This window comes from Lontra canadensis, unplaced genomic scaffold, assembly GCF_010015895.1.
Source record: "Lontra canadensis isolate GAN:19392208 unplaced genomic scaffold, GSC_riverotter_1.0 scaffold19, whole genome shotgun sequence".
Lineage (NCBI taxonomy): Eukaryota > Metazoa > Chordata > Mammalia > Carnivora > Mustelidae > Lontra > Lontra canadensis.
In genome coordinates this window covers 23,508,284-23,531,552 of record NW_022631013.1, presented here as the reverse complement: position 1 = coordinate 23,531,552, position 23,269 = coordinate 23,508,284, and the positions used below count along the sequence as shown (strand labels likewise).

Here is a 23,269-nt window from a genome sequence, read left to right as displayed (position 1 = left end):
AGGTACTTTCTGTAATAGCATACATCCTATCAAGGGCTCTATGAAGAGAAACTAAAAGAAAAAAATTCAAAGCACGGCGCCTGCTTCAGACTTCATAATCCAGTTGGAGAAAATGAGAGACCCGAAAACATTTTAAGACTATTTCAGAGCAGGGCACCTGGGTGGCTCCGTCATTAAGCGCCTGCCTTCCACTCAGGTCATGATCCTAGGGTCCTGGGATCAAGCCCCACATCAGGCTCCCTGCTCTTGGGGAAGCCTACTTTTTTCTCTCCCACCTCCCCCCTGCTTGTGTTCTCTCTCTCTCTGTTTCAAATAAGTAAATAAAATCTTAAAAAAATTTCAGAGCAGCATATTGGTTAAGTTTAACCAGACATGGTCTCTGAAAGTGTTGACATCTAAATATCTAATTAAAGGAAATAATAGCCTACAAATGCTTGATAAATAGGTCGCTCTTAATGGAGTAAAGAATAGGAAGGTTGTTTCCGGTCAGGAGGGAAGGGTTTCCGTCTGGGCACGAGATCGTCAGGTATGGAGGCCACCAGCGTGCGGGGTGCCAGGCATCACCCCCCTGCTCCATCTCAGGCCCTGGCTCTCTGCCCTCAGTAAGGGCACCTGTTTCTTTCCATACACTGTGTTGATGGATTTAGGTCAAAGTGCTGGCATTTTATAAAACTTTATCCTGTTTTTTTTTTTTTTCACTTTGTCACTTTTTAAACAATGTTACTCAATTGATTCTTGTTGCATAAATGAATTTTCAAGAAGTTATTTACAGGATCCTAGACGGCTCAGTGGCTTTATTTCATTTTTAGGATCTGAAAGACGAGAAGAAAAAGGCAAGAATGGCAGCAGCCAGGGCAGTTCTTGAAAAGTGTACAATGATGCTTCTCACAGCCTCAAAGGTAGGGACGCTTTTGTTTTACCCGCTTATATGCATCCAATGTATGTTTTACATTTTTTCAAAAGATCACAGTGATACATTGGAGCATAGGCTACCACAGTCAAATCTCAGTTACCCTTCAGCAAGAGGGCCAACTCCCGTCCGCCCTGCAGACAGCAGTCAGTCCGTGAGTCCCCACTGCCTGAGCCCCGCCCTGCGGAGGGTGGCATGGAGGTGCCGAGTCAGAGCATGTGACGCAGGGTCCCTGCCTACAGGGGTGCTGGTCTCGTCCGGGAGCCAGCACGTGTACTCCCGACAGAGCGAGGAGACTTAGAATCTGTTAAGTAACAGTGGAGTAGTAATCCAGCCTTTAATTTGTTTATTGTTAAAGCCGCACCTCTGATTGCTTTTTCTATTTTTAACGAAGTCGTCAGTCAAGTGCTGGTGACTGCACAGCATCTGGCCGGCGACGCGGTGCAGTTGGAGAGGAGAGTAGTCCGCCGCTCAGGAGCGGCTTGTTTAGTTAGAGTCGCCGTTTCCGCTCAGGTGTTTACCCTGGGCTGGCGTAGCGAAACCACCGATCGGCTCCGCAGAGCCTGCTGGCAAGGCTCTGTTCACGTCCAGGCCCCTGAGCAGCTTTCATTCACACCATTTTCCAAAGCCAAAGATATGTCCGCTGTCATAGAGCACGTGTTCATGTGTCCCCGCTCTTTTTTAGTTTTCGCACCTGGAAGGCAACATTTTAAAATAGTTTTAGTCATGATGAAGATAGTCCCCCCCCCAATTTTAAGTAATCTTATTGAAGCATAAAGATACAGTTTTGCACTCTGCCTTTTTCACTTAACCTTGCTATCGCTTTTTACTCATCCTGCTTCCACTTTTAGTGAGGAGAAGCAGCTGGGTGAGCCAGGGACCCGGGAGATTTTGGTAAAGAACCATTTTTATTAGCATGACAAGTTCTCTGTCAGATTTTGTGTATTATGGTATGGGCCCAATCTGAAAATAAACATTCTCAATTGTTTTGAAGACATGTCTCAGGCATCCCAACTGCGAATCAGCCCATAAAAACAAAGAAGGAGTATTTAACCGAATGAAAGTGGCGTTAGATAAGGTGATAGAGATCGTGACTGACTGCAAACCAGGTGGAGAGACTGACATTTCATCTGTCAGTATTTTTACCGGAATTAAAGAATTCAAGGTAAGAATGGGGAGAAGATATATTTTTTTCTTTCCATATCAGAGGAACATCTCTAGATGTAGTACGCATGTGTTGGTGTAATAAGCAGATACTTTTCTTTAAGACAGTGCCACTCTGTATAAACTTAGTATTCAGTAGCATTCGGTTTAGCGTCGTCTGTAAGGAGAACATTGGGCTGGGGTTATAGTAGCTCCCTGGGCCCCGTGTCGCTGCATGCTTTGGGAGCCTCCTGTCCTCTGTTTAGAAAGGAGTTCCCTGCCCGGTCAGCAGTGCTGAGCTTTCCGTGGCTGATGACAGACAGCAAATCATTTCTTTCGGAATCCCTGCTCTTCCCTGAGCTCTAGGGTGGAGACTTGGAGACTCTGGTAATAGGAATAGTGTTAATGTTAATTAAAACCTAGAATGGGGGGACGCCTGGGTGGCTCAGTTGGTTAAGCGGCTGCCTTCGGCTCAGGTCATGATCCCAGCATCCTGGGATCGAGTCCCACATCGGGCTCCTTGCTTGGCAGGGAGCCTGCTTCTCCCTCTGCCTCTTCCTGCCACTCTACTCTGTCTGCCTGTGCTCGCTCTCGCTTCTCTCTCTATGACAAATAAATAAATAAAATCTTTAAAAAAAAAAAAACAAAAAACCTAGAATGGGGACGCCTGGGTGGCTCAGTGGGTTAAGCCATTGCCTTCGGCTCAGGTCAGCCCTGCATCGGGCTCTCTGCTCAGTGGGGAGCCTGCTTCCTCCTCTCTCTGCCTGCTTCTCTGCCTGCTTGTGATCTCTGTCAAATAAATAAATAAAATCTTAGAAAAAAACAAACCTAGAATGAACACTAATTCATGCTAACGTGTACTGTTGAGCATTTACTCTGTGCCAACGCCGTTCTGAATGCGTTACATGTGTGTACCTGTGAAATCCTATTGCTGCTCTACTGTTGAGGACACTGAGAAATAGAGATTAAGTAATTTTCCAGCAAGGAAGTGCCAGAGTCAGGATTTGAAACCAGGCAGTCTGACACAGAATCCCCACCATTTTCGGGCAGAGCTTCTCATGGGAAGTCAGAGAGCTGGGGAAGGTGCTCTCTGGGTCAGAGCAGGGTCTGACTGAAGAGGACGGTAGGGAGTCATCTTGTACAACCTCTCATTTAACAACTGGGAAGACTAGGGCCCTTGGAAGTTATCTAATAGGCCAGGGGCTGCAGCGAGGATAACATCCCTTCCATCTTTTTAATTCCTCCTTAGGTAGGAATATGGGGTGAAAGAAAGCCATGGAAAAACCAGCTATTTTTAGGGGTCATTGTCTTCATGAATAGTATCTAATTTAATCATTAACTTCCCCTTTAGGTGGGTACTCTTATCACTGTGTTTCTGAGGAGGAAAGGTGTAGTCAGTGGTGAAACCCTTCTTTAGAACCAGGACTCGATAATCCCCACAGTCCGTGACCTTACAGTTTGTGCCTGTGGGTTTGCTTGTCTGCAGCCAGCCCTGCCCTACATCTCTTCCTGAGGGGAAAGAAGCTACAAAGACCAGTCATTGTTTTGAGAGTTTTTATTGCCTAAGGGATTTTAGAGATTATTTTTCTAATCCGTTCTTTTTATAAAGGCTGAGGGGGGAGATGTTTTCTCAAGGGTTAAAGGACAATTAGGGAAACAAATAGGCCTAGAGCCAAGTCTCTTGCTTCCTGGTGCCAAGTTGGGTTCCAGGTTAACTCGGGCAGTGCTGTGCCTGTGGCTGCTGCCGGCTGCTCTGGACGCTCTGGCTGCTGTTCCTTCAGCATCGGGCGTTCTGGAGGACAGAGCTCTGAGGAATACACTGTCTTCCCGTCACTGGGCATCTTGTTGGCATCTTACCATTATTACTGGTGGGGGGTATGATCTGCAGATGGAAACTGGATACGTTACTGTGCTCGGCACTGGGAATATGTGGACGAATTTTAGGAAACCATATAAATGAATGGCTTTTGAAAAAACAACTCTACTCAGTTGCTGTTTAAAAGCATGTGTATGGGGGCGCCTGGGTGGCTCAGTGGGTTAAGCCTCTGCCTTCAGCTCAGGTCATGATCCCAGCGTCCTGGGATCGAGCCCCACATCGGGCTCTCTGCTCTGTGGAGAGCCTGCTTCCTCCTCTCTCTGCCTGCCTCCCTGCCTGCTTGTGATCTCTCTCTCTGTCCAATAAATAAATAAAATCTTAAAAAATAAAAATAAAAATAAATAAAAGCATGTGTATGTTCTTTCAAAGGGGAGAACCAAAAACCTTAACATAAATGGTGTGTGGTCAACATGACTGATTTTTATATTGTAATTCTGTTTAAATTCTAAATTCTCAGATGCTCCTTGTCAGTTCCATACCTGACTTTTATCCGTGTTCTTTCCTGTCTTAAAAAAATGCCGTCTACCTTGAATGGGGTGGTTACTAGTACACCTTGGGCCAAGAGAAGGGGAAGCAGGCCCCGCTGTGGCCTCTTGACCCTCCCAAATCTTGGTATTTTTATGGGTCCTGTGAAAATGGGTCAAGATGCAAGGATTAACTTGAGTCTACATTTGTGAAAGCACTTTAAAGTGCTAAACAAATGTAAGCTATTCTTTTTATCTTTTTTAACTTTTTTTTTTTTTTTTAAGATTTTATTTATTTATTTGACAGAGAGACGCAGCAAGAGAGGGGACACGAACCGGGGGAGTGTGAGAGGGAGAAGCAGGTCCCCTGCTGATCAGGGAGCCCAGTGTGGGGCTCCCATCTCAGGACTCTGGGACCATGATCTGAGCCAAAGGCAGGCGCTTGATCACTGAGCCACCCAGGCACCCCTTAACTTTTTTTTTTTTTTTTTTTTTTCTTAATTTGAGAGAGAGCATGAGAAGGGGTAAGGTCAGAGGGAGAAGTAGACTCCCTGCCGAGCAGGGATCCTGATGCAGGACTCGATCCTGGGATTCCAGGATCCTGACCTGAGCCAAAGGCAGTTGCTATAAGCTCTTCTTATCAACACATTCAATGTGAGCCAGTCCTGGTCATCACCACTGATTGCCTCTTGACCCAAGGTATTTTTACAACACCTCACAGGCTGGAGGTTAGATCTAGCTGTATAGTGTCATAGTGTCACTTAGCTGAGAGAGACGTGCCAGAGAACACATGTCTGTCACATGTCCGGGCAACTCTGAGCACAGGATGGCTGAAATGACAGGTGGCCTGGGAACTTGGGAGGTGGCGAGACGTACTGTCAGAAAGATCTATGAAATCAAGACCCTAGACGATTTTGTGTGATGCGGTAGAAAGTTGAGCTCAATTGTATAGGTGGCGAGGAGTTACTTAAAGGGAGGTAGCACTAGCAGAAGCTTTGCATTTCAGAAAGAGGATACTGGCAGAGAGGTGCTGTCGGTGTACAACAAAATGTAGGGAGATCAATTAGGGGATTTGGAGAGTTTTGCTGAATTAAGGAAGGGAAAACTGGTGCCTTTCCCAGCCCTTCCCATACCCACACCCTCCACACCCTGGCCCCTGGGCTCTGCACAAGTTCAGATTTGGATGTAGCAAGTCTTTCAGGACTTTGCCTCAACATTTCACAGATGCAGATTCTCTACCTGCGGGCCGGTTCATTTTTCCTGCCGGTTGCTACATGATCACGCTTTTCTGCCTCAGTATTTACTGATTTCATAGGAGTGTTGTGTTGGCAGCTGTCGCAGTGAGTCTCTGCGAGGCCGGTGGTGGCTCCTCAGCAATGTGTCCTGGAGAACAGAGTCATCGCTGGAGGCTGTATTTCCCCCGAGCCCTCAGACAGGGAAGGAGATTGCTAGTGTCTCTCTGGGCACTGCTAGAAGTTACAGCGCGTTTGGTTAGGTGGAAATATTGACTCATGGAGATGGATATCCTTTTCGTTCTCAGATGAATATTGAAGCTCTTCGGGAGAATCTTTATTTTCAGTCGAAAGAGAGTCTTTTTGCGACTCTGGAAGTCATCTTGGAGCGCACTGAGGACTTCACTGATTCTGCCTACACCAGCCACGAGCGCAGGGAACGCATCTTGGAACTGTCAACTCAGGCGAGACTGGAACTGCAGCAGTTACTGTCCGTGTGGATTCAGAGTGTAAGAGCTCTTCTCATCAAAGTAAACCCTATACGGTAGCTCTTCCCTAAATCTCTGAGAACCGTGGAAGCTAGCATAATCACCAGGAGTATGAAGGAGGTCTAGAGTGGGGCAGGATGTCTCATCCCTTTTCTCCCTCCCTCTTGGCCCAGAGCATCCTTCCTGTCCTGCGGTCATGGTACTTGACATTTTGAGACCTGTCGTTTCTCAGTTTCTCACCTGGCCGGCCAGCCTGGATTCTGTACCACCATCACTACCACGAGTTCATCCCGTCATCTCCACTTGTCCACCAAACTCACCTCTGGAAAATTCCTCCCCCAAATGCTTCTTACCTAGAGGTTCTTGTACCCTGAGTCTTACTGGCAGAGCCATTCACACGTGTACGGTGCTTAACTCTGAGGACACTGCATTTACACACACAACAATTTATTTTATTATTTATTTATTTTTAGAGAAGGAGAGAAGGGTGGGTGGGTAGAGATAGGGAGAGAGAGAATCTTAAGTTGGCTCCAAACCTAGTAGGGAGCTTGAGGTGGGGCTCGATCTCATAAACCTGAGATCATGACCTGAGCGGGAATCAAGAGTCAAACACTTAACCAACTGAGCCACCCAGGCACCCCTACGGACACAACAGTTTAGACAACCTTTTGAAGTCTAGACTCAGTGAAGACAAGGATAGATCCAGCAAGCAGGTAAAAGATGTTCCACCCTTGTACTGATTCCTGGTGTAAGATTGTGAGCAGCCATTCAAAATAGACTGGTATGTATACAGCCTGGGAGGTTATGTGGGCAAGAATGGTAAAGATGGACAGAGTTGGGGGCACCTGGCTGGCTTATGGGAGAACATGCGACTCTTGATCTTGGTGTCATGAGTTCGAACCCCATATGTGGTATAGAGTTTACTTAAAAAAAAAAAAAAAAAAAGAGGATGGACAGAGTGGGATAGCACAGAGAGCATGTATCCAGACTCTTATAGAGAGTGATTACAAAATGGAGAGGTAGAGGCTTGAGACTCTGGCTCCCACACGATTTATTCATTTCTTAGACCTAGGTTATGTAAAAAAAATTATTTAATGTGATTTACAACATAAGCATAGATGGAACAAATCTGGCAGCTATGAATAAAAGCTTTGGCAGTAAAGACAGAGGGGTGAATGTGGCTGAGAATAGTAAATGAAGGAGCAGTTGACTTTCGTGTAAAGAGATTGGTTTATGAAGGTAGAGTAGGTATAAATCAAGATTTTTCTCCTATTCTTTGGAACCGCAACAGTGCAAATGGTCATATCAATGGGAAATTAACCTAGAGTAGAGTGCTGTCAGGGCTAAAAACAATATTTGGTGATTACTTTGAAATATCTATGTGATATCTAACCTGAAGCATGGATTGTTTCAGTGTAAATTTTAACCCCAAGCATCAACATAAGAAGCCAACATAAAGAGGAAATGCTCTCTGTCCTGGTCTGTCAAAACTTAAATTTGCAATTAGCACCTTTCCCATATTTCACTAGCGCTCAGATCTCTTGAGTTGGAATGCCAGATGTATTATTCATTAAATTTTTGTTGTTACTGAGTGTCTTTTATATGCCAGGCACCAGAAATCTAAAGGTGAACAAGATAAAATCTTCACCTGCAAGAATTTTGCAACGGAGAAAAGTGTGGGAAGGGGTAAGACAAGTACAGAAAGTTTTGTAGGTGTCCTAACAGAGGTACAGACTGTGTGTTGCGGCGATTTGAAGGAGGGCAAATTTATATTTAGGGAGATGAATCAAGAAGACTGCTTGAAGATACTGACATTTAACTTAGATTTATCTGTTCAAAGAACGGAGTACCTACTACCTTCATTTGCTGTGTCAGGTATTGTGTATTCATGAGTGACCAAAATAAATGTGATCCTAGCCTTCATGAAGCTTACCAGATCCTAGTGGGGAAGATCAAGTTTAAACAAAAAAAATTTTAAAATTTAAAAAGTAAGTATGTAATTGCAAACTAGATTACTTAGAGAAAGATTAGAATGGCTAAGAAGAGGGCCTAGTTTATGTGATCTGAAAAGGCCTTTCTGAGAAGGAGACATTTATACAGAGACTTAAATGTAAATGGGATTTTAATTTTTAACTCCATTAAGAGCAAAGAGATGAGCATTCTGGGCAGAAGATAAAATAGATTCATTTTAGACATGATAAATATTTTAAAGAAATGGGATTTTAAAAATTTATCTTTTTATAGTTAGAATGGGAAAATATAACTAGAGAGTTAAAATTCTATTTTCCATTCTAACCATAAATAGGTGAATTTTTAAAACCTACTTCTTTTATAATGCACAGAATGATATTAAACATTTATTATAATTTGTAGTTAAATAAAATTGGAATTACCAGATTAAAAAGATGAGGTAACTATATATATGTATATTTTTTAATTTTTAGCAAAGCAAGAAAACAAAAAGTATTGCTGAAGAACTAGAACTTGCTGTATTGAAAATCAGTCACAGTCTCAATGAACTCAAGAAAGAAGTAAGTATAGTTTGAAATTTAGCCCCTTTTAAACCTTTGCTAATTTTCATGTGACATAGTATGTATGAAGTGCATTAGTATTACTATGTCTGTGTGTCTAAAAGATGGTTTTCCGTTTTAAAGCCACTGTTTTTTTAGTGCCATCCTTCTCAAAGCTTGCATGTAGATATTCATAACACCTTTATTTATGATAGCCCCAAACTAGAAATAGTCTAAGTTTCCATCCACAGAGAAATCGATGAATGAATTTTGGTATAACTGTAACAAGTATTATTCAGCAATGAAGAGAAACAATATGGATACAGGTAATTATGTGGATAAATCACTAAAACGTAACACTTTAACAGGTCAGACACCAACGAGTGTGTGTTTGTGTGTGAGTGGGTGTGTATATATGTAATTCCATTTAGAAGAAATTCTAGAAAAGGCAAAACTAATGTATAGTGATGGAAACCAAATCAGTGGCTGCGTGGGATCAGAAGTTGGGCGATATTTGCTACAAAGAGGCATGGGAGAACTTTGGGGGATAAAGGAAATGTATGAAATATTGATTGTGGTGATGGTTACATAGATAAGAATGTCAAAACTCATCACACTGTACCCTTGGTACGTTTTGCTGCATATAAAGTATAACCTTAATGTAATTGATTTTTAAAAATATTTATTTGGTTGAGATTTCCCTGCTTCCTGCCAAACTGGGCCATCTCTGACTCATTTGATCACTCTAAAGCAATTGAAAGTCACTGTAAGTCAGATGTTTGCCAACTACAGCCAGGCTGTCTGTTTTAAGTCAAGTTTTGGGAGACATAGTCCTGCCCATGTGCTTACATATTGTCTGCTGTTTTTTCACAACAGCAGAGTTGGGTAGTTGCAGTAGACACTGTGCAGCCTGGAAAGCCTAAAATATTTCCTGTGCAGCCCCTTACAGAGTAAGTTTGCCAGTCCATGCTTTAGGTGAGGAAACAAGATTTCAGTTCCAAAATTAGAATGAGTTCTCCAATATATTAATTGCTACTTTGATAGTCCTTCAATTAAGGACTTCCTCATGTTCCCCAGCCCCCAACCCCACAGTGGGCTTTTGGGAAAGGTGTGGTCTCTGGTCTCTTTTCACAGCTTTCTGTCCCCCCCAACCCCGCCCCGCCCTTAGCTTCAGTTCTTGATCTTTGCCAGTGTGGCTCAAGGCCAAAAGAGAAGAGGTGGGGGGGGCGAGGTGGAAAGTTCTCTGAAACTGGTGCCCTTACAGAACGCTTTGGGCTCCGGTTAAGCTGACTTTGTCTCTCCTGGGTGATTGAGTGTGTTCGTCAGAGCCCCTCACTGCAACTCCCGGCCACCCTGCTCCCTCTACCCTGGGGTGTGCCTGGAGGTAATGCTCAGAACACACCTGTCAGCAGTCCAGACAGAGCTTCCTTATCTCTAATTCCTTTATTCTTTTATATTTTTGCAGTCAAGGGTTCAAGAGAATGGAATTGGGTTTTGGTTTTCTTTTATAAATTATATACATGATGATTTGTTTCACATCTTACTTAGTACGACCTCTACTGAAACCTTCATTTTAACATCTTATTAAACATAGAAGGATGTTATGGTTTTCTTCGGTTTTAAAAAAAGGCCTATCCATTTTTTCCAGCCTATTCAATTTTAACTAAATTATTGTTAAAATTTGACTATCAGTATGAGGAGAAAATCCTTTGATAATAGACTGAGCGGCTTTCCACCAGCTTCATTTTCCTAACCTCTGACATGGGCATAACAACATCAGCCTAGAGTGAGTTTGTGTAAGGATTAAGGCAGACAGTGTCTCTAAAGCCGGGTGGTCAGTTCCTTGCCCAGAACGGAACTTCAGGCTTATTCACCCTTCCTCCCTTAGGCGTGGTAGTAAGTTGTCTCTAGAACCACTCAGATTTACGTGACTGTGGGCAAGTCACTCAGTCTCTAAGGACCTCTTTCATAGTCTGTAAAATAAAGGGCTGGCATTAGATATTCTCTAAGGCCCTGATGGTTAAATAAATTTTCTTAAAATTCTTATGTGGCATTTAGTTTCCAAAGGAAAGTACATTTTCATGTCTTTGTTTCTGACTGTAATTATTCTCACTTGATTGCGTGAACGCAGACTACTCTATTGTCAGTTTTTTAGAAGGTCCTGTAATTTGAATTGACACTGGATTATTTCCAGGAAAAAAAAAATCACTTCATTCAATATGCTTCCTTCATGTCAGATTTTCGTTAGGACAGTGGTATTAAAAATGATCTCTTCCTGGAGAATCCCAGAATAACCTGCCTCATCTTTTTTTTTTTTTTTTAAACAAAAAGCAGGATGAAGCGAAGATTTTGGACTTAATAGTACCCAAAGATATCTGCTGAGAGTAGGCTGTGATTAAAATCCATCCCAAGTCAAATATAGCCTTGGGGTTTGTCTGTCATTTATCCTGCGACCCAAGAGTTGGGGAGTAAAGTTCTAGACAGCAACTACAGATGGGCTGTAACCCCCTGAGGGAAGGGAGTGTGTCCTACTTGTCTGTATGTCCAGCCTCTAGTACAGTGTCTTCCATGATCTGGATATCTAATAAAATTCTGTTGAATACCTAACAGATTGAATCTCACATTAAGACCTTTTCAAACGTCTACTGAAAGACCTTACTGATCATGAACTGCCATTTGCCTTTCCTCATAGTCTCTGAATACCGTCCTTGTAATGCTGGTGTGTTGCCTGCTAACCTCTAGAGTAGTGGGAGCATTTTTTACGTAGGAGAGCGGTTGTGTGGCCAGGAGTTGGTAAATAGCAGGATGATAAGGGCTCGGCCACGCCACAGCCGCCGAGCAGCTCGTCTTCTGCGGACAGCAGTTCTGCGCACAGAAGGAAACTCAAAGATGTCCGTGTCTCTCCCACCCTGGGAGGACTGACAGACACCCCCATGCTGCGCAGCTTCTGCTGCACGCTTTCCTCTCGGTGGACCAAGTGCGGACGCATTGAGGTTGCTCCTTTTTCGTTTTTAAAGTGATTGTGAGGTGCTTGATGACAAAACCGGATTGTTTGTTGTCTTTCTCTCACTACCCTTCACCCCCCACATCTGCAGCTCCACAGGACGGCAACCCAGCTGGCAGCAGATCTGTTAAAATACCATGCCGATCATGTGGTTCTAAAAGCATTAAAACTTACTGGAGTAGAAGGAAATTTAGAAGGCTTGGCTGACTATGCCTGTAAACTCTCCGAACAGAAAGAGCAGCTTGTCGAGGTGAGTAATAGTTTCGTTTGTTAAAGAAATTGTGGTTTCATGATAGCCGTACCATCATCAGGGGTTAGTAACTCAAATATGGTTTTTTTGGGTAACTTATATGAGCATTTTCTCTGTCTCCTTTGGAATCTTAAGATATAATATTTATCTGTCCTAACAACAGTCTGACCTCTAAAATAAAACAACAAAAAATGCTGGAACCCGCAGATGCACTTATTAATCTTCTTGTCCTTATTCTCTCAGAGAGGTTAGGCTTTGGAGTAGAGCAGTGCAGACACACTGTATGACCTTGTTTCTATTTGAATCTGTGGGGGTCTCAGCACGAAAGAGATGGCACACTTGAATTAGAATAATTTGAAGAGCCTTTAGTAGAAGAGCTGTTTACAATTGCATAGCCAGGGTGTGAGGGGAGCCATGGGAGTGCAGTAATTGGGGTTAGTAATAGAGCTGCTACTGCTGATAGGCCCAAATTCATAGGGAGAAGGAGTGGTTACTGGAAACTGGAAGGTCACAGAGTCTTTCAGAAAGCCACCGTGAGAGGTTCTGATTCCAGGACTGGACACAGAGACAGCCCAAGGCAACCCTGCAGGGAAAGAGCACGAGAATAAAGGCCCTTGCTCTGCGTTCCTGCTGGTCTGTTGCTGGTCCTTCCTGTTGGCCCGACAGAACTGGAGACCACAAATATCAGTGTCCCAGGGCATAAAGCAGTTTGGGAAGGAAGGAGAGTGGATGTGGAAGGACAGAGAAAAGATTCAGCCCGGTATTCCTCCTCTGAACTTCTTCTGTTCTGCCCAAACCTTTTTGGGTGTTACTGGGGTTCACCTGTCACTTTTGCTTTAATTTCAGTTATTAATTGATATTCTAAGCCTGCCACCTACTGAAAACACCAGATATCTCTTCGTAAAAAAACATATACTTAACTTGTGTATAACTTGTGCGTATGAGGTATATAGCCAACATGTATGTAAATGCACAGGTATGAACGACAGAGCTGTCTCCATGTTACCTGCTGTGCCTGGCTCACCAAATCGCAAAGACTAGCAGTTAGAGGAGCCCTTAGACTAGGTGGACTAGCTTCCTCTCCTTTACTTGCTTACACATGAAAACTGCTAGGGAGTTTTAAGAATTTAAGAATTTTAAGAATTTTAAGAATTTAAAATGACTATAGATACATCTGTTTTAAAACAGATTTGATGGGGGCGCCTGGGTGGCTCAGTGGGTTAAAGCCTCTGCCTTCAGCTCAGGTCATGATTCCAGGGTCCTGAGATCGAGCCCTGCATCCGGCTCTCTGCTCAGCAGGAAGCCTGCTTCCCTTCCTCTCTCTCTGCCTACCTCTCTGCCTACTTGTGATCTCTGGCTGTCAAATAAATAAATAAAATCTTTAAAATAGATTTGATGATTATGTTTTTTAAAATAGTTTTTTAAAGGTATAATTGACATATAACATTCTGTAAGTTTAAGGTATACAACATAATGATCTCATATATGTATATATTTTGAATCTGTGATCACCACAGTAAATTTGGTTAACATCCATCGCCCTCATATAGTTACAGAAAATCTTTTTTCCTTATGATGGGAACTTGTAAGACCTACTCTCTTAGCAACTCTCAAGTATACAAAACAGTACTGTTAACTCCAGTCTTAAGTATTATACCCTCAGTTCAAATGTTGTCTCATAGGTCTGTCGATTGTTACGGCATATATCTGGGACAGAACCTCTTGAAATAACCTGTATACATGCAGAGGAAACATTTCAGGTGACTGGCCAACAGGTATGTATGGTCAATAGCAGATCATTTCTTTTTATTATGTCTTGTCTGAGTATCACAGCAAATTGTGTGGAAGGAAGGTGTACGTGGTTCTGCATACCTAGAGGTCAAATCTACTGAGAGTAATGAAGAAGGATAGTGTGCCAGAACATAGCTGACATTCCACTCTGATGCTGCTCATCTGCAAAACTGGAGATTGGCCCATTTAATTGGTGTCCTAGTTTATATTTATTTTCAATGAAGCTGTTTGCAGTGCAGGTTGTAATGACATATTTGAAAAGTAATTTACTGGGGCACCTGGCAGGCTTAGGGAGTGGAGTGTGAGTGTGCAGCTCTTGGTCTTGGGGTTGTGGTTTCCGGCTGGGCATTGGGTATAGAGATTACTTAACTAAAATCTTAGAAGCACCTGGCTGGCTCAGTAAGTTAAGTGTTTGCCTTCGACTCAGGTCATGATCTCAGGATCCTGGGATCGAGCCCCACTTTGGGCGTCCAATTCAGTGGGGAGTCTGCTTCTCCCTCTCCCTCTGCCCCTCTCCCCCACTCATGCTCTCTCTCTCTCAAATAAATAAAAACTTAAAAAAATAAATTTTTTTAAAAGATTTATTTATTTGTCAGAGAGCATAAGCAGCAGGAGCAGCAGACAGAGGGAGAAGCAGGCTCCTTGCTAAGCAGGGAGCCAAATGCGGGCCTCAGTCCCAGGGCCCTGGGATCATGACCTGAGCTAAAGGCAGACGCTTAACTGACTGAGCCACCCAGGAGTCCCCCCAAAAATAAAATCTTTCAAAAAAAAAAAGTAAGTTACCATTATGGACCAAGCCATAAAGATATTTATATGTTTTGACCTAGGATCCCCAAGGACATAGGGAAAATTAGAAAAACAGAAACTAAAGCAATATTTGTTCCTGCATTACTTATAATAAGATTCAGTTGGAACCAAAATAGTTATCTTAAGTTAGGTAAATAGTACATTATGACCTTATGATAACTAGAATTAGCAACATTGAAAAATGTATTGTTAAAATGTTAGATGATAAAAGCAGGATACAGATTGTATACTTACTACAATTGATACTATGTAAAATGTACACAGATAAGAAAATGAGGGATGCTTGGGTGGCTCAGTCAGTTGAGCGTCCAACTCTTGATTTTGGCTCAGGTCATGGTCTCAGGGTCGTGAGATGAAGCCCTATATTGGGGATTCTCTCTCTTTTCTTTCTGCCCCTCCTACTCATGCTCCCTCTTGCTCTCTAAAAATAAATATATCTTAAAAAAAAAAAAGAAAATAACTACATGGGAATATGTAGAAATGAAAGTTCTTGAGCTTCTTTGGAAGAATTGTGTTTTTTTCTGAATTTTCTGAAATATTACTTTGTCCTTATAATTTTCCAGAGCCTTTTAAAAAATTGATATCCCATTTAATACTATCCCTGTCAAATTAATCTAAAGAGAAAAGCGAGGGACTTCTTTCTTTTTTAGGTCTAAGCTCCAAAATACAATTTACCAGGTGTTCTTATCTATCGTGCCAAAGGACGAAACTCCTAACTGCAGTATTAGTAGAGCCCTTGGATTTAGAGTTGAGAACAGCAACACCTTAGAGTGGTGGTGGTCTGTGTCCTCCAGCAGAAGCATGTGGAATGTTGGAGGGATGTGTGCTTTCCTGTAGAGGACAGTGTCAAAGGCTTATCATGGAAGGAGGAAGTATACTAGTGATCCTTAGCAATGATCATCTGCTGAACATTTTATTGTAACCAGAGGATCTCTGCTTATTAGGAGAAACCAAGGTTTTAATATTTACTTCTCTACTTGAGGTTCATCCTGTTTGCCTTGGCTTTCAGTGTATTTCAGCAGAATTAAAGAGTTGGACTCCGCTGCCTAGGTAGTCGGCTCTTGCTATTCTGAAGCCCTGATTGCTATGTGGCTGTGATTCTCTGCTTACTGTTTTTAATGTGACAGGGATATTAGGAATAACCACACTTTCTTCCCCAGGATGGTGATAGAGCCTGTTGGCAACTTCCATAACTTGAGAAGCATTTTTGTTCTCACAGCCTTAGCTTTTACTCCTAATCTTTCCCATCTGCTTCACAAAGGGATCATTTAAGGAAATAGAGCATGCCTCTGGGATAATTTGTATTTATTTCTGGACATCTCTACTTTAGCTGTGTCCTCCTTATATTTCCTTTAGAATGTTCAGTTCTATCTAGGACACAGCGGAGCGGTTTGTACACCATACAATGGCTCCTGGTCGAGAGGGGAGTCACCCTGAAATGTAGCCCATGGTTTTCTGGTGAGCCCATGTGCCCGCCTTCCCTGAGCATGGGGAACCTTGTTTTGCTCATGAAGCTGCCACCTGCTTGTCAAGTCCTGTGCTCGTGTGACTGTGCCCACGCGGTTGGAGCATGTAGCTCTAATTCCCTTAAAGATAGGTGACGAGGACCATATCAGTCTTCTGAAAGCCCTCCAGTGACTTCCTCTCTCACAGTCCAGTCCAGTCCTAACTGTGTATGTTCTGCATCACATGGCCTCCGGTGACCTTCCTTTTTTTTCATGTCAGTTCAGTCACACTGGCCTATTGGCTGATCCTTGAACATGCTAGAGGTGCTCCTGCCTCATCCCAAACAACTCGCCCTAGGGTTCTTTTGTCTCCCCATCCCCCAGCTTTCTTCAGTTCTTTCCCTTCACATGCCACCTTTTCCGTGACCACCTAACATCCTCTCTCCTCCTTACCCTTTATTTTTATACATATAACTTATCATAATTTACAGTATCTTATCATTTACTTGTATGTTTTTTATTATCTGTCTCCCCCCAGTGTAATGTGAGCTCCACGGAGACAGGCATCTTTATCTGTTTCACTCAACCACGTCCCCAGCTCCTGGAACGTGGGTACAGTGCCTGGCACAGAGTAGGTGAATGAAGAGCCATGTATTAGTTACTTGGTGTCCTGGAGCCTCAGTTTCTCTAGCTGTGTAATGGAAATAATACATTTTGTGTGTTTCTGAAGATTAATACTAATGTATATCAGACCTCTAAGACACTATCTCAAGAAGGTATCTGCCATGTGCTCACAGGTGTGTGTGTGTATGTTACCACTCCTGCCAGTGCCAGTACTACTAGCCACCTACCACTATCACTACTCCTACCACTCCCACACCTCCTACCGCTACCAGCACCATTACACTGTGGCCACTGCTGCCACAGCCACTGCCCTGTCTCTTGTGCAACAGTGCACACTATACTCTTTCCAGCCTGAGTATAACTCTTTGAATTCTGCGGTGGAAATAACTCTGTTGAAACAGTTTTCCTGAAATAAAGACCACTGCTCCCTGAATAAAGATTTGTATATGATGATGCATGCTGTTTATTTGTGGATCACATTCAAAAAAATAATTTTGTTCCATGTATCTCCACGTTGGCCAACATGCGCTTAGGTGTGGAAGGCACTTCATAGTTGTTTGTTGAGTTGAACAGTACAGACTTAAGTTTGGTCTCCAATATAATGTTTAGAGCTAAGATTTTGAAATGGATACCTGTGTATGTTGTATTTCATTAGATAATTTCTGCTGCTGAAACATTGACATTGCATCCATCTAGTAAAATTGCTAAAGAAAATCTAGATGTATTTTGTGAAGCTTGGGAATCCCAAATTGGTGACATGTCAACACTGCTAAGAGAAATCAATGACGTGTTTGAAGGAAGACGAGGTGAGAAATGGTCTACATATTTAGATGTAGTAATATTTTAATTAGCTCTATTAGTTTTTAATGTCAAACCTCCGTTGCAAAATGAATTATAATAACCCAGTGGGTTATTTTTATAGTAACATATCTTCCACAGAGAAATTGTGAAAATGTTGTGTGTCCTTCTTTATTGTAGTATGTAAGCAGTACGATTTATTGTACAACAGTGTAGTAGATTTCTTTGAATTAATATTAATATTCTAGTTTTCCTATTGAAATTCAGTCATTTTATTTTTTATCTTAATTGTTCTTTTGTTTTAGTACAAAAGCTCTTCTGTAATAGAATTATTCTCTGATTTAATTCTACTAACTTCATAATGAAATGAATGTAGTTATTTGATTTTTGAATTGCTTTCCTTCCACTTGGATGGAATCTCTTTCTTGATGACTACATAATCTTGGAAAATTTCCTGTGGTGGGTAAGTTCATTGGTATTTCTACAACATGTAGAATAGCACTATACAATGTATAGGAAGGCATCATTTTTATTCTTTATTTTAATAACAGGACTTTTGTTTATTTTCCATTGTATTGTGTGTTCTCTTATTTATGTTTATGTGTTTTCATGTATTTTTCCCCCTTTGAATGGCTTCTATTAGCATCAAGCATGCTTTTTTTTTAAATAAAATGTCCTTAAAGCCACAATAACATCAAATTACATATTTATTTTTGTTGACTTGAACATCTAAACATTTCATATTTTAAAAAATACCTATTTAGGATAATTGCTGATTTGCTTTTTAAAATCAAGAAATTAGATAGACTTTATAAGTATAAGCTAATTTGTGAAGTATAATAAATGTTTAACATGCTTTTACATTTAAAGTTTTCTGTGATAGCTAGTCTAAATGGCTAATCATTTTGATGCTTTTATAAAGTATAAGCATGTGGATTTTCATGTGAGGCAGTTTTCATATATTAAAAGGTAGAGTGATGATGTTGATTCGTGTCTGAAGAAGAACAGTCATTTAACTGTAGGACGTGTTTAGGAAATGAAGAAAGTGACTTCCCCATCTTTCTCAGCACGAGCACCCACTACAGATAGACGAGAACTGAAACAGGAAAACCCTGTACTTATGTTTGGGCCACATGGTCCCTGGTTTCTTTTACTCTCAAGCCGGATGTTATTAAAATGGTCTCCTCTTTGGGTTTGGGTAACATATCCTCAAAAAAAATCAGGGCTTCTTTAGGGCTGAAAGAAATTCCTTTGTAGGTGGGGAGCTGTTGCCTCCATCAATGACACATCCGTTGTTGAACTGCATAAGTGTCTTGCTGTTCAGAAGGATCCTTATGTGGAGTTAACGGAGACGGAGCTGGTTGATTTCTGGTACTGCCTTTCTTTGTCCTGACCTTTATCATTAAGCCCATAAGATGCTCTCTGACAAAGATGTTCAGCGCTGGGTGAGCCATTATTGACTGGCTTGAGTCCAGTGTCACAGTGTTGTTTTTCCTGTTCTGTACAGTTGCTACGACAAGCCTGCCTATTACCTTGCACCTGTCCACTACTTTCCATACGAAGGACAGAGTGCATTCTTCAGGTCCGGATTTCTCTCTGCTACTATTATAACTCATGTTGTAGCTATTACTGAAAAGCCTTTGCTGTATTCTAGCTACCTTTGTTCTGCTCTATCTTGACTCTCATTATTAGAAGAATTATCAGATATGTTTGCAAGAATCGTTTAACCAACCGATTAAAGCAAATAACATGGTAAGCAATGAGAAAGGGACTCAGAGCTAAGTCATTGTCCCTCTTACCCTGAGACACCAAATTTCACAACAGGGCCTCCTGGGATTGTTTTGAGAACTCAAAAATCACTACTTGTCTTTCTGCTTTCTCTCTTCATCCATTTCTGCCTTCTTACTGAACCTTCCTGGGAAGCCATGGTCTTCATATTAGAAAGGACCAGATCAGAAAGACTCCACTTTCCCTTAATGGTGAATATGTAGTCATAGCACTTAGAATTTGAGATTATTTTAGATAACTAAGTGTTAAAAGAAGCCTTCTCTCACAGCTTGGAGACTGTCCTTCAAAGAGGCTGAATTTCTCTTGCTCTGTTTGAACCATCTTAGAATTAGTATGACTAGGCTTCACTATATAGCGATTATCATAGCTGTGTTCCATAGCTCTGTGCCTAATTTATCACTTGGCAGATCGGACGTGTAAGGTGCTGTTCGCGGAAAGGGGAGGCATAGAAGGAAGAACATGCTTGTGGATAAATAGGAGTTAAATATGAGTTCATATAAATATGAACATGGAGTTCAAAACAAGGGAATGACCTATCCAGACAAGAGATGATGAGATGACGATAATAGAAATGGAGAAAAAAGGACTGATTGAAGAAGAATTTTACAGGTCGTATTGGTAGGATTTGGTGATTGAGTGTAGAGGTAAGGGAGAGTTTGAGGATGACAACTGGGTTTGGATTAGAATACCCCAGGATTGCTCCTGTGGTTAGCTCACAATCACCTATCCTTCAATAGTTAGTGATTCATTTTCAGTGGGTCTAGAACATGATCATTCTGATCATGCCATACAGAGCTCCTTCCAGAATCCAAAAAAGCTAATTGTGGAACTTCTAATAGGGAATTATATGGCACATCTTTAGTGAAATAGTGAGACTTTTTTGTCCTTGGGAAATAAGCTTTAGTTTGTAGAGATGCAGAAGAGCTCTGGATAGTGAAAATGAGAGCAACATTTCTCAGGTTTTCATAAGAGATCATTTCGGTACTCCCATCAGATGAGAGGGGCTCTTGAGTTTAACCCTGAACTTGGTTTATCTGGAGGGGTAAGGTGAGTAGTAAAGATGGTGCAGTTGTGGTGTTTTAGGGAGTGATTTAGGGAGTATTAAACAAGAGATTTTGGGAGTACTAAAATTATGATAACCCTGTGAAAATAGTGCTTTGAAAACAGGTTTACATATAATTCAAATATTGACTGTTTTCCCCATTAAAATTCCTGTTGTTCCAGTTATTTCTAATGTTTATAACATGTTTTCATCAGAGGTAGGAGTTGTTTGTTAATGCTACTTCTTTAATTTGATATAAGAGCTAAACATAACTGAGTCAGTGTATTTGCTCTTAGAATCAATGACAATAATTAAGCTTGTCTGGAAAAAACAGGTATAAAATTAAGTATAAAATGATTCAGATTAATGATTTTTGGTATTTTTATCAGCTTTTTAAAAATGATTATTAAACTTGGCTTAAGTTGGAATTGGGGGAAAGAGGGATAACCTTACTGCAGAGCATTTGGGGAAAAGCTATCCTGAAGAATGGTGAGTTTTGCCATTATCCTCAAATATGCAATTCATACTGAGTTCAACTAAAATATGGGAATAGGGAACAAAGCAAAGTATGTGTAAGACAGCCTTGGGGACTGGAGTGCCAGTGATTAACTGGTGGTGGTGATGCTAGCAAACCAGATTATGTAAAGGCTCCTTTTTTCATTGCATTTATTTCTCCCTCCCTTCTGGTTTCTTTAACTCTGTTGTTTCTCAGAGAAATAAGAGGTACTAAGATAGGTGTTGTTGTTTTTTTTTTTTTTTCTCCTCTCTTGGAGACTAAACGTGAGCATTTCAGGGTCACAGGCACTACGGAGGATCACAAGGGTAGATAATACAAGATTGCCCGCGCCTAAGCTAATTATGCTTAAGTGATGATTATGCTCCTTTCTGCAGCTTATTAAGACCACTTTTTAGGGATGTGATGGGCAGGATTTGGACTTTGATTTAAGATATATGATCAGTTTTGAGGTTCTAAAGGACTTAAAGTCTTCTGTTAATCTTTCACTGCTAAATCAGGCACTTTTTGTATCAGGGCTAGGAGACAAGGCATGGAAATAATGTATTTTTTTTAAAGATTTTATTTATTTATTTGACAGACAGAGATCACAAGTAGGCATAGAGACAGGCAGAGAGAGAGAGGAAGAAGCAGGCTCTCCACAGAGCAGAAAGCCCAATGCGGGGCTTGATCCCAGGACCCTGGGATCATGACCTGAGCTGAAGGCAGAAGCTTCAACCCACAGAGCCACCCAGGCACCCCGGAAATAATGTCTTTAAATTGTTTTTTTTCTATCTCACAATTCTGAGAACAGAAAATCATTAATAAAAGTCCCTTACAATTCTGACATTACAAAGAAATGATTTGAACCATAAAGCTATTCCCGAGTACCAATGGCTGACCTGTAATGACAATTCATTTTCTAGATCAGCGCTGTTTAGCAGAAATGAAGGTGAGCCACACATGTAGTTTAAAATTTCCTAGGAGACACAAGAAAAACTTAAAAAGAAATAGGTGACATTCATTTCAATGTTTTTTACTTAACCCAATGTATCTGTTTATAATCAATACTTAAAAATTATTAATGAGGTCTTTTCCATTTTTTCCCCTTTATATTAAATCTTCAAAATCCAGGATGTACTTTATACTTACAGCACATCACAGTTCAGGCTGGTCATGTTTCAGTTGCTCAACAGTCACCATGGCTGGTGGATTCCATATTCAACAGCACAGCTGTAGGTGAAAACTTAAGTATTTGTGAACAGGCTCACCCTGATCATGGAACAGTCGTTTTGTAAGAAAGTGTACGACTTAGTGTTCTTACTTTCATTAGGTAAAACTGTATGAAATTGCTCTTTTTGTATTTCAAAAGTGGTTGAATATCAGCAATTTCATATGGTTCTACCTGGTATATTACAGCTGAACAAACTCCCATTCCTTGAAGTCAACAAGCAATTACCGTTCAATCTTACTGTGAGTTCTTTCCTCTAGTCACAAACTAGGCTTTAAAAACAATCTACCACCCATTTTAACCTGAGTTCATCCATGATCCAGAAGTTTGAAATGTGAACGCACAGGGGTAACGTGCGCATCACATGCCTCCTTCCTTTCCTCAGTTCCTGTGCTTCCTGCGGGGCTGCCCCACAGCTGAGAGACTGCTGTTTGGTTTGCTTTATCCTCCTATCTTGTATACTTGAGTTGCTCTCTTTGACAGGAAGAATATTTTAAGAATTTAGCTGTAAATGATTTGGTTTGATAGTCACAGAAAAGGAAACAAGCACTAATAACCGGTATGGATAAAAGAAGAATCTGGTTTCATTAGAGGCAGGCTGCTGTAAAAGATTTCACTAGGAATGAAGCTTGTTATAAATATAAGTAAATAGCACTGAGATACTTTGCCTTTCTGCCATTACATCCGGGGGAAGGAAATATTCTCCAACCAGGTACCTTAGAGATACAACTGTTGACAACCTTCATGTTCACCAAATTACAATTTTGTTTCTGAAACACATGTAATTAATAGACTAAATTACCAAAACTAATATACTAACATTCCTATTTAATAATATTAAGAAAATTAAACGTGAATAATAGAAAATACGCTAATAGAAAATTTGTTTTAAGTTGTATGTGTTATTTGTAGGAGAGAAGTATGGCTACCTGTCACTTCCAAAGCCAATGGTAAGTAGAAGAGTTTTGTACATTCTGGAATGTTTTGAACTCAAATTATAAATTTGAAACTGAAACTGATGCATCAGACTGCATTCTAAAATAGTATCCACTAGATGGCCAGCTTGGTGTGACATGTATGAAAATGGTCTCTGTACTTTTTCAGATGGTTCCCTTTCAGTCTTCATTACATACTTTAATAATAATCATTTGTAAAAGTAAAAATAGTGAAAACACAACTGAATTAAAAAAATAATAAGACAGGTTGTGAAGTTCTAAATAAAGTAAACCCTCAAGGGGTGCCTGGGTGGCTCAGTGGGTTAAAGCCACTGCCTTTGGCTCAAGTCATGATCTCAGGGTCCTGGGATCAAGCCCCACATCGGGCTCTCTGCTCAGCAGGGAGCCTGCTCCCTGCCCCCCCGCCCCTCCTGCTTG

General features: G+C 41.2%; 1 protein-coding gene across 2 annotated transcripts in view; it reads left to right on the top strand.

Annotated features, from left to right (window-relative positions):
* The window catches only part of CTNNAL1 (catenin alpha like 1), a 63,963-nt gene that overhangs the window by 28,805 nt on the left and 11,889 nt on the right, over positions 1–23,269 (top strand). For both annotated transcript variants that reach the window (XM_032860800.1, XM_032860799.1), the window contains exons 5-12: positions 810–899; positions 1,905–2,075; positions 5,934–6,134; positions 8,558–8,644; positions 11,719–11,877; positions 13,560–13,652; positions 17,200–17,350; positions 22,809–22,846. In XM_032860800.1, coding sequence (XP_032716691.1) covers positions 810–899; positions 1,905–2,075; positions 5,934–6,134; positions 8,558–8,644; positions 11,719–11,877; positions 13,560–13,652; positions 17,200–17,350; positions 22,809–22,846 — 990 coding nt within the window. The remainder of the gene's footprint in view (positions 1–809; positions 900–1,904; positions 2,076–5,933; positions 6,135–8,557; positions 8,645–11,718; positions 11,878–13,559; positions 13,653–17,199; positions 17,351–22,808; positions 22,847–23,269) is intronic.